The 12,494-nt window shown below is 31.3% G+C and overlaps 1 protein-coding gene across 1 annotated transcript; it reads right to left on the bottom strand.

The window, feature by feature from the left end:
- Positions 1-697: 697 nt before the first annotated feature.
- Positions 698-4,066, bottom strand: LOC105194637 (chymotrypsin-1-like). Its single transcript, XM_011159656.3, has 5 exons — positions 3,915-4,066; positions 2,698-2,981; positions 1,715-1,831; positions 1,336-1,578; positions 698-1,147 (listed from the first exon to the last, which is right to left on the bottom strand). Exons 1-5 carry the CDS (start codon positions 3,958-3,960, stop codon positions 1,010-1,012), a joined length of 828 nt encoding a protein of 275 aa, XP_011157958.2. The 5' UTR covers positions 3,961-4,066; the 3' UTR covers positions 698-1,009.
- Between the last annotated feature and the right edge of the window lie 8,428 nt (positions 4,067-12,494).

The raw sequence follows: 12,494 nt of genomic DNA, 5'->3' as shown, positions 1-12,494 counted from the left end.
GTTACGAAGATATTAATGCGACATGTGAAATGAATCATATTATAAAGATACCGAATTGTGATACCGAAGAGATTAAGAATAAGTTAACTTATTGTTAGCAAAAATACGCATAAAGTGTGTTGTACATTATGCATCTTAGTTCTTTTTTAGCTACATTACTTTTACAGAAAATAATAATGATGATAACTCAATTTCTCACTCTTATTATTTGGTTCATATTAGTAAAAAAATTTCATTTGTTAATTAGTGTAATTTGTAAGTTATGTAATTTATAAATATAATTTATAATTCATAAGTGAAATAAATATGATATTTCAATTTATCATTTTTTAAATGAGATTAAATTGAAAATACAATGAGAACATTTTGAGTTGCATTTTCATTATGCTACATTTTTGCATAGAAATAACATTTTTGGTGCATTATTTGTGATTTTATCTTTGATACGAACAGAATTTTTTTTCTAAATTAGGTAAATTAAAATCGTATTTTTGTCAATGGATCGGCAAACGTGATGATAATGTCCTTACATTTCATATTTCGTTGCTCTTCATACTTGTTTTCTCAAATTGCTTTTTTTTCTTTGGACAAAAATCACCACGCATTTTTTCGATAAATGAAGATGCATTCCGTTTTAATAAGAATAAATTTTCTTACAAAGTACAGATATTAGGAAAATATAGAGAAGTCAGAAAAATACGTTGCTGCAAGAATTATATTATATTTTTATATCGTAATTTAAATAAGACGAAACACTCTATACGGAGCACCTATAAAAATGTTACAGACTTCACAATGAAATAAAAGCTATATTACGGTCCAACGGAATTCTCAATAAAAATTAGAAGCTTTTTATTGAGAATTCTGTTTAATTATAATATAGTTTTTATTTCATTGTGAAAACTAACCTAATTTATATATTTGATAGTGCTCTTTGTAGAATATTGTCTTATTTACAAAATTAAGAGAATATTAATATTTGAATGACAGATAACGTTTTAAATACATATTAGTAGCTGGATTGACATGATTCGATAAAATCACGATGTTGGTAAACATTAGTACATCCAAATTCTCCCGAAGCAGTTTTCTTAGCCAAAACGCCAACAACCTCATTATTCACGATGAGAGGGCTACCAGCATTACCCTAAAAAAGATATGAAAAACCACTTTTAATTATTTATTTATGATAGTGTACGACGAAATAGTATCAAATTATTAGTAAACTTGATCATTAGAAACATCATATTCAATTTACTAATGTTCCTTAGTGAAAAATTGTATGCGTACTAATTTTCGTAGGATGTATTATGCATAAAATAAAACGTAACATACTGTGCATTCGCCTTGTCCTGGTTGGACAGCCACATATATCTGATTGTTGGTGCTTGGACGTTGACATTGGCAATATTCAGGACAGCTCTTTTGGGTCTTGATATTCACTTGATACCATTGAGGTGCTGGCGAAGTTTTTCCCCATCCACTTATGGTGCCAGTGCATTGATCGCAGGTTGCATAATTTTGAGTTGCTACAGGGACTGCGACTTGCTCGTGATTGCACGAGATTGGCTGTGACAACTACACAAATAATCGTTCGCGTAAATTGACGTGAGTCAAATAACAATAAAGAATAATGGGAGACTGTTTTCTTTATACGATACTGTTTGTGTTCACTTTTTAATGAAATCTCACATGACGAACTTGATGAACTTACCGAGACCACGGCGACATTATTCTCGCACTGCTGTTGTCCACTGTACTCTGGATGTACGTGAACGTGCTTGATCTTGTGAGTTTCGCCATTCGGTGCGTTAGGGTGTCTGACCACGACCTGCAGATTAAACATTTCGATAAATTAAATGAAAATATTTAGTGAGTGAAAACATCTTAATGTAATATTATAAAATAATAAAATTACAAACGGAGAGAGAGAAAAGAAAATAATACATAAATGTGTCGGGAAAAGATATTGAACTCGTTATCGACTACGTGAAATTTGAATATTGTTTATAACTTGTAACTTTATTTTTTCGTTAATGAAAAAATACCTGCGTATTGAGTTAATTGAGATATTTATAGAGTATAATTAGGTTAACGCTCGAAATAATCCGGAAATTTGGTGTACACAGATACCAATTATCATAATATTAGGATATTATCAGGATATAAATACGTTATTAATAATAACCGGAACTTTATCAGAATAAATAAAATTTAAATCAATTATTTGAGTAATATTCTAATTTTAAGTTATTTTCTAAATGCCTTAGACGTGAGCGTAAACGAAGCGTAGCAAAGTAAAACATTAGTAATTTGAAATTTCAGAACGGTTTTTAATTTTAATTAACAGAAGCAATGTAATTCTATTATTTATCAAAATATTTCACTTTCCATAGATATATAAATTTTGTTTTTCTTTTTCAAAAGAAGTAATGATGATGAACAAACAACCTAATCTAATCGAAATGAGGATTCAGGCATAATCATTTTAATGTGGAGTAGAAGCATTTTTGGAACATTGCTACATATGTTTTGTCTACATATTATTAATCCACTTTAATAAATAGTAATCAGCTTCAATAAGTAATTAATTAATATTTTCTAATAAAAATGAAACTTTGATTAATATAAATTTGATTAAATGTACTTTTGATTAGATAAATGTAAAATATTGTTTAGTGTAACTGAATTACATACATGTAAGTCTGTCGGGTTCTGTACACACTGAGCTGAAGTGAGAATATGTTGACGACTAATCATGCAACCTCCGCAAGAGTGCTGACCGCCCCTCACAAAGGAAACCTGATTCGGCGATGGACTATGCTGTACGGCTGTGTTACCACTAGTGACTACATATTGATTATGCCCATATTGATGCCCATTTTGATGCCCATTTTGATGCCCATATTGATGCCCATTTTGATGCCCATATTGATGCCCATATTGATGCCCATATTGGTGACCACAACCGCAATAAGCTTCTATATATAACAATTAAGATCGAAATTATCTATTTCATATGAAAATATTTTATGCTCAATGAAACAGTTAAAAAAAATATTCATATTGTTATTAAAATAATAGGGACATATATTTAAAAGAGGTCCATTAGTACTTGTATAAAATATACGTTAAAGATAAATTTCGCACGCAGAAAAAGAATTATTCAACAAAGCTAAAATATAGCCGTGGCAGCTAAAATGTATCCTTAAAATAGAGATAGCTAATATCGTTGTTATTAAAATTGATTTTATTAACTATTAATAGGTGGTACAGAAAAAAAATATTCCTAAAACCGAATAACATTTAGTTGAATCCATTATATTATTTTCTTTTTGCAATAGAAGCTATTAATATTTAGTAAAATTAAGAATTTTAGCTAAAATTATATTTGCCTCGATGCTAGTACTGTTTGAATCTTTCCCAAGGGAAATATCAAGTTTCTAAATTTTAATTCTTTAATAAAAATAAACGAAAATGTACCGTCAAAATAAATTTTATATATTTTCATCTTAGAGCCTAATTTTGGGGACTTAACTTCGAAGAATCCTTTTATAAAATAAAATTCTTTTATTTCAAGATAAGAGTGAAAAATCTCATAATGCTGCGCCTCTTTCATTCTATTCCATGTAATTCTTTATTTACGAGAAATACAGGAATCTTTCACCAGTCGCGGTGTCCGTCTGTCGGCAGTACTGCATATATTTACGAATCAAATGCAAATCGATTTCTTATGCGTAAGATATTGAGAAATATAGTTGCCACTTTCTTAGTTACTCATTTTAAAATATGCTTTTGCAACTAATAAATTTGTATTTTATAGCAAATACATTTTATCCTTATCTAACTTTCAACAATGACAGAAAATTTTGAATTAATTTTCAATACTACTATTTATTTTTTTATTTACTTACGCTGAGCGATGGCAATCACAGCGAGCAGAATAGTTAACTTCATCATCTTCAACGTCACGAATCAAGTCCACGTCGTATAATGAACGAAAGAGAATGGGAGATCTTTCGAGCTGTGAAGTCATTCATCATTTCAGCTCTTATATACAGTTGCTACATATTTTATCACGATTATCTGTTTTCCGGCTTGTATAAAAATTGACTCTAATTTTGTTAATTATTTATGACTTTGATAACATATGTCTAGGTCAAAGTAATCGAAGCTGTGTCCTCTACAGTAAATAATTACCGCAGTTGTTATACAGGCCGAAGACAGATAACCGTAACAACCGTAATAGAAAAATATTTGCTTGTTAAGTTAATTGATTTATAAGCACAGGACGAGTAATATCAGTAACGTCACTTCAGAAAAATAGCATCGGAAAAGTACTATGGTACATTTGCCGCATTACATGGCGACAACATGGCGTTTAAGTGAATTGAACAGCAAATAGATAAATGAACATGTCACAGTTGTCACCGATTACTGACTTATAATTTTAAGAATATTTTAAAATAATTTTAAGTAATACTTCTTTTGAAAGAGAAAAACAAAATTCGTATGAAATGTGAAATATTCTAACAAATAATAAAGTTACATTGCTTCTGTAAATTAAAATTAAAAACGATTCTGAATTTTCAAATTACTAGTCGTTTTACACTAATTTTACTTCGTTTGCGCTTACATCTAAGTCATTTAGAAAATAACTTAGATTATTAATCAAATAATTGACTCAAATTTCCTCCGCTAGTGTTCCGGATGTTGTTAATAATATTGTTCTGATATCCCGATAATGTCCTAGTATTATGATAATCAGTATCCGTGTACCCCAAATTTCCGGGTTATTTCGGATATTAACCTAGCTGTAACTCTGATAACATCTCAATTAATTCGATATGTAGGTATTTTTCTATCACTGATGTTATAGTTATTTAACTTCGTTTGCGTTCATATCTAAGTCATCTGGAAAATGACTTAGAATATTAGTCAAATAATTGACTCAAATTTATTCCGATAGTGTTCCGGATGTTATTAATAATATTGTTCTGATATTCCGATAATATCCTACTATTGTGATAATTAATATCCGTGTATCCTAAGTTTCCGGGTTATTTCGAATATTTACCTAGTTATATGACTCTGTTAATATCTCAATTAACTCAATACACAGGTACTTTTCTATCACGGTTGTTACAGTTATCTGTTTTCAGCCTGTATAATAGCTGGGATAATTATTTGCTATAGGGGACACAGCTCCGATTACTTTGACCTAGACATACGTTATCAAAGTCATAAATAATTACATGTTACATTTGGAATTATTGCCTTGAATATACGATTAATCCTCTTGCTACTGAATTAAGATGTAAGTAAATAGAATTGTTTCAACACGATTGTTCGGTTTAAATTGAAAAGTAACATGCAGCTGTTTTAGATAACTATTTTTTTTTCATGCTCATTCGATTCGATTGAATGTTATAAAAAATAAAACTGTTTGATTAATCAACTCCACGTATCAAAGAGATCAAACCACAGAACTCACAGAAAAATACATATTGATTTTGCAACATATAGAAATAGACTGCTACGTATTAGTGGCGTGTAAACAGTTCAATACATTATAAATATATTGTTAATGTATTACAAATTATTTGAAAACTTTGTCAATCTGCATTCACAATTTGAACAACATTAAAATATAATTGTTATTTTATCTGTCATAAACAGAAATTAAAAACAATTTTATACTTAAATAATATATGAAAATTAAATAACACATGAATTTTCATAATTTTACATTTCCGAAATAAAGAGCATGGGCACGAAATATATTAAAAATCTTTTCTAATTTATAATTAATTATTGCATCGTGAATCCTTTTAACTTTAATTTAATTAATTATTGTTTTATGGCAATATTCAAGTTGAGACACAGAGTGTAACGATATTCGAGTAGAGACAAAGAGAGAGAGAGAGAGAGAGAGAATTTAGAGAAGGAATAACGAGGGGCCTGTGAAAAGGAAAAAAGCTCGAACGTGCCAAATAGTCAGAACGCTCTCAACCTGTCGACCAGATATCTCTAACATCGAGCTTGAATTCTGCATACAAGACCGAGGCGAAACGTGAATCATGAGAGCTCGATGACATTCAGCGTAAGCAACCAAGATCAGGCCGATGCTGGCAAAGAGAATCTCTCGAGCGGACCATTGGAGACCGAGGATCTCTGGAGCGGACGTTGGAGAAACGAAGCCCGACGCATATACGTCAGAAGATGGAATACGGCTCATTGGCGACATGCAGATCTTCTCTCCATCTCTCTCAGGTCAATTCGTTAATTTACTGATTATTACGGCATTCTAATGTAATCGCCGCCTGATTAATGCAATACAACGTCGGTATTTACAACTATTTGTAACCAGAAATCAATCGCCGCATCTTAACGTTTCGATACATAATATAGTATATAATTAATTCGTTCAAATATAATAAGTTCGTAATTAATCCTCGCTACTATTCGTTGCCCGCTACGTAGATCCTCGGAACCGTTACAGTTCATATATCATTAATTAATTTATATTATAAATTAATTTTATATATAATTGATAATGATAATAAATTATCAGATTCTTTAATTTGTACTTGTATGTGCGAGTTTCGATTATTATTTGTAATACAGAAAAAGCGAGAGATGATGAACTCAAATTATAAATATGTCATCCGCGGTGACTCCATCAAAATATTATTTTATTTTATTTCTTATAGTAAAACGTCAATATTATATAATTTTAAAAACATCTGTCGTTTCAAACGCCTTTCATACAGTTTCGGTTACATAGTAGAAAAACATTGACGTGAATTGACAACAACTCGTTATTGACAGGCAAACGTAACTAAATAAACCAAGTCGACGTTTAGCTTGTATTTTTGGATATTTTGTGTACAAGATGAACCATTCGTGTGATGCATCAAAAATAATTGTTGAATTATTTGCGACGTACCATAGAAAAAGTAAAGGAATTTTACTTTTTATAAATTTCTAAAAGTGACAATTGAATGAATCCATTTAGCAATTAATACGTACAAGATAAATTTCAATGATTGACTAATGAGCACTGTTAAAAGTCGATCAAATCTATCCATGTGACATACAAATCGAAATGCAGGTTGTTTCAACCAAACGTATTCCGAATGCAAATTTAAGTAAACTCCAATGTAAATTTGTTGAAACTGTATACCATTAAAATGTGCATATATTTCAATTAAATTTGCACGACGGTCAGTGATTGATCAATTTATAATTGCCAAGTTCATTTTTTACAGACTCGATTAAAAAGCAACATGTGTCATAATTAAATGAGTATTCAACATATATCTGCATGTATGTAATACAAGTAAAAATAAAATTGCGCCAGTTTTTAATCAAACATATTTTTCATGTATCTAATATTTATGTATACAATGTGCATAAATACAAATTTTTGGAGTAGTTATAAAATTATATTATCGATTATTTAACAAATAAGTTACTGTATCAATGAATGGCTGTAATATTAAAGTTTTAATAAGAAATTTTTTTTATTAAGATTGAAGACATTTTAATTGTCTCAATTGAAAATATATACAAAATCAATATGAAAAATGAATGTCATATTTAGGAACACCTTGACTATTGTGCAATGTGCCATACATAAATGTTGGACAGTTTAATTTGTCAGCTTTAAACCGTTCTCATTTAAATACTACTGTAGCCTCGATTTTGATACTAGGATTTTCGTTTCGTAATGATCTCAGAAATCTGCCATGAGTTACGCAAAATCTGGAACATCCCGTATATGATAAAATTAAAAATTCTCAGATTTTGAAAATATAATGAGTACGCACAAGAATACTCCGAATAATAAAATACGTGAACGCATAAAATAATTTTCAACAAGACTGGATGTGACTGGTGCATTCTGCTGCTAATGTCTTTATATTATCACGTCCTAATTTCGCAGGATCGATAGTCGACGTAATTACGGGTGTATAATTGTGTACCGCGCTGCTGTGTGATGGTAAATTTACGCAACACTCATTAAACTTCTTATCGATTTTTTGAACATCTGCAAACACGGATTTTTTGAACTGCACGATACGGGTGGTATTTGCACACAGCGATATACAAATTATGCAAATGTAGATTATACGAAGTCTGAACATTATTTCTTTAATCTTTTATTCGACATGTTAATCCTGTATTCATGTTACTATTACTACTGCACGTCTTTGGAAAAAAAGACACTTTACATTTAATTCGTTTTATAATGACATTATTCATCAATGGCACATTATAAAATTTCAAGATTTCCTAAATTTTAATTATGTATCATTATATATTACAAAACTCTAATTATAAATAAAGATATATTTAACACAATTAAAATCTAGAGAGGGCCAATGAATGGTTATAACAGCCAGGATCGTAGTGTTCACTAATATTTCTTTGATTTTATGTGCATTTTTTAATTCTTCAAGCAACGCCCATTATTTTCGGTCTTGAAATGTAGTTCCTAATTTGAACAAAAATACTAATATCACTAATATCACATAATATTAAATTAATAATTAATTTAATAATAATATGTAAATTTGATAATAATAATTTGATAATATTCTTGTTCAAGCAAAACATTCATATTATCAAGCATCTATTATGGTGTTAAGATTTCCCCTAAAAATACTGTAAAAAATTAGTTGCAAAAAATATTATCTCACAACTAATTAATATTTAAATCTCGATTTCCCCACATTCCGTAACGTCTTAACCAGCTCGATTATCGAGGTATACGATAATAAATATTTTTCTCAACAACGCAATGAAAATTATTAGTTACAATCATATGCGAATTTATATTCGATCTAACAACATCTATTTCTATGCTAATGTTTCTATGTTGTGCAAAATGATGTATAGTAAAAGTCCAAGTATATATAATCGTTGGCACTTCATAAATTTACTCTGTAGCTTGGTAAAGTAATCGCTAGTGTGAAAAGAGTCTATAATCTAAAAAAAAATCGCCCATTAATCCATTAACGTAGCCGTTAACAATTTAATTTACTGCAGCACTCTACGTTCCAGATTATATACCTAATACCCTGAGATGGTAATAAGATGGTATCCTGTGTAGGAAAGACGTTTTACGCAGATTAATGAATTTAAATGCATTAAAGTCCTGGATACATTGGACATCTTTAATCAAATTAACGCTAATTATATTATTCATTAATTATTAATAAATTTATTTCATTATAATGTTTAATCTACGTAAAATAAAAATTCCATCACGGTCTATTTTGAAAAATCCATACTGTATTTTATTGTTGCAGCTGATGAAAGCTTGCATTTCCAGCTTGACGGTGTCCCTCGCGATAAACTTGACGTTCGTAAATATTTTAACTGGCCCAGCTTTTCGTGGCAATTTGCGTGAAAAGGGACGCTAAAAGCGAGGTTGAACGCGCTATTGGGAAGGTACATTCGTTTGGCCGGTCGTTGTTTATCCGAAGCAACAAAGTTGAATTGCCCGTTAACAAAGCAAGATCGCAAACACTTTTTACGGAAAAGCGGCCTCTTTTTTTGTTTGAGTCACGCACAGGGGCGAATCTGCGGAAATTAGCCACCGTTTGTCTATCCGGGACTATCGAAACCTCTCGATAGCCCCGTACGCGTGTCGATCTACGAAAACAAAGCGAATTTTGAAAAAAAAAGAAAAAAAAACATATAAAATGTGTCCGAAAAATCAACTACATTAAATCATCAAGCACAAAAAAATGTACGGTACAGATGCGTGTCGTTTATAAAATTCCATACGCCATATCGCCGAGGCGGTTTGTTTTTTTTTACCATTTAACATGTGTATTTTATTCTGAAATTTCGGTATTATTATGTACTTTAGTATGATATTGTGAATTTAGTGCCAATGCTTGCAGGATTTAAACGTATCAATATGTTCGACGGTTTCAATAGTGCTCCAAGCAATCCAATTAATATACGCAATTTCAATACAATATCAGTACAATAAATACAAAATATCCTGATTTTTCAACATCTTTTGTTTCAACTATGATTTTCTCGTAATTATATTTCTCTTGTCTCTCTTCGATAGAAAAAAAGCATTTGTTTTTTTTTTTAAATTACATAGTAAATTGTATGCTATTAATATGTAATTGATTCATTATAAAACTAACGTCTTGGTTAAATCGGAAAATAGTTCTTATTTACAGTATTGTATACATTCCATTCGCTTCTTTTCGTAATTGCAACTTGAACTCTTGTTTCTGTACGCGGATCTAATAAACGTAGTATTTCGAATATATTTCATTTGAGATTCAGCGATGGAATAGCAGTAAGGAGCACACAATTGCTCGTACGAAACGTCACAATTCGCATATCGAGTCGCGTGAAACAGAACTCAAAGCTACGTCTTCCAAGATTAGCTTTATCCAAGTTCCTCCACTGTATCGCGGTATAAGCAAATATGACGTCACGAATATCAAATTGACTCTCAAGATCGTATATTGAATCATATTATGTTTCAAGATTGATTTCACTTAAATTTGTATGCAGAAACACCGTGTAAATACTGCATATAAAATTTAGGTAAATATTATAAGATAAATAATTACGGCTGCGTATGGAATTATTCTAATAATTCAATATTTCCTGGAATATATTTAATAACAGCAATCGAGTCGATAGTCGTACGGAGAGCAATCACGATCGGGCTGATCTTTAATTTGAGCGCAGGTGAAAGACGGGAAAGTGGAAGATACGTGAAATTTATCGTCGGTGGACGATGCCCACTAACGAATGTGTCCCAGAGGGGCAGAACGGGTGGACAATGCAGTTTTCCAATTTTCATCCCCCCACCCTGGGCGGGCATTCGAGCCCCTGTTCGACCTGACCAGCTAGCTCCCCGCGCGTGCTCTCATCCTTTATCATCCGCTACCCGAACAATCATAAAGCATGTTGATTCACGGTCCGCCGTAAATTTAGTGTTATTTTATTCTTGCTTTAGCGTCGCTTAAGCGGCACTTTTAACGATCCGCGACGCGCCACTCGAATTGCATCGTGCCTCGTTAGACGCGAGATCCGTCGTTCGCTGACTTTTCTGCAACTGTCTATCGCGTGACATTCACCGACATCCGGCAATTTAATTACGCGTCACGCGATCTAATTAATCGCTACATCCATACGAATTCCTCTTTGTGTAACATGAATTATTTGTTTTCCCATACGAGAGCGTTTAAATTTAATAATACATTGACAGTTAGCACATTATGAATGTCTCTCGCGCGCGACATTAGTCGGTGTGATCAGACTGATATTGCATTCTTGTTGCAACAATTTTGAATTTTGCAGAAACTCGGGTTCTCTTTCAAACAAAAAATTGTAGCGCTACAGCATTAGAAATTTCAGTCACGCAAATGTTGTAGTTTGGATCTGAATACACGCCGGACTTTACGTTGACGCGGCTGGCCGAGTTTTACAGTTCGTATCACCTTTACTGCGGAGTGACAGTTATATACGATTACACTGAGAGAAAAGCTGAACCGGTATTCGTTCTGGCGACGGTGAGCAAGCAGGAGAGGTGGCTGAGACAGGAGCCTCGTCCGGGAAGAGTTACTACCGCTGCTACCAGTGCTCCTGTCCGAACTTGAAAAATAATTCAGCACGAAGTAATGTCCTGAATATAAAATGCGCATAGGACGCGTCAATTTCAAAATAGGTAGAAGTCTGGACGGAAAACAGCTGCTTGCTGCATTTTCATTTTCAGGTTCGGCACAATTTGAAAATTACAATCTTCGTTAAAAAATAAAAAAATAAAAATCGCGAGAGAAGTACCAAGAAAAGCGAAATTGAAGATAGAAATAAATACTCATTCTTTTATGAATTCATATCTTATTTTTTTTATTTTTTATTAATATTAATTCAATAATTAAATTTGATAAAATAAGAGATGTATGAAGAATGTTAATCCTTTAAAGCATACATTTTTTCCTTGTATTTAAATTTCTTGAAATTTGATGTACAGGAGTTTTTGAGTTCGCAGATTATGAATAAGCAGAAAATTACTTGCAAATATGTACAGTGTCGCAATAATAAAAGAAAAAAAATAATCAATAAAATTTGAAATTGTTTACGATTTTAATCCACCATTTTACAGTTTGAAAATTTGAAAATTTTTATTTCGAATTTGAAATCAGCGATTCCAAAAACTCCCAAATACCAAGTTTCAGTATATTACGTTTAGGAGAAATTTTCAAATATAATATCTAATTTTACATAAAACTAAAATTTATCAGATTTCGAATCGTCATTTTAAGTTAACTGTTGTAAATTTTGAAATTTTGACTTCAGATTTGGATATAGCAATTCAAAGTTACAAAGAAATTGGAATAAACGGAATAATTTTTCTTTAATTTTTAAAAAGTTTCACATATACATATACCGTGTGATACCGTGTTTCAAAGCGTTAACCGATTTAATATATTTGTTTGCATATT

This window comes from Solenopsis invicta, chromosome 11 (genome assembly GCF_016802725.1).
Source record: "Solenopsis invicta isolate M01_SB chromosome 11, UNIL_Sinv_3.0, whole genome shotgun sequence".
In the NCBI taxonomy this organism is placed as follows: domain Eukaryota; kingdom Metazoa; phylum Arthropoda; class Insecta; order Hymenoptera; family Formicidae; genus Solenopsis; species Solenopsis invicta.
Note: the sequence above shows the minus strand (reverse complement) of the source record. Positions and strands in the feature narration are given on the sequence as shown.

Coding starts and splice junctions, on each gene's coding strand:
- LOC105194637 (XM_011159656.3), bottom strand. CDS start 3,960: ATGATGAAGTTAACTATTCTGCTCGCTGTGATTGCCATCGCTCAGC. Junction 1,832..2,697: donor AGAACCCGACAGACTTACAT/GTATGTAATTCA, acceptor TTTAATCTGCAG/GTCGTGGTCAGACACCCTAA. Junction 1,148..1,335: donor CAGGACAAGGCGAATGCACA/GTATGTTACGTT, acceptor TATCTTTTTTAG/GGTAATGCTGGTAGCCCTCT.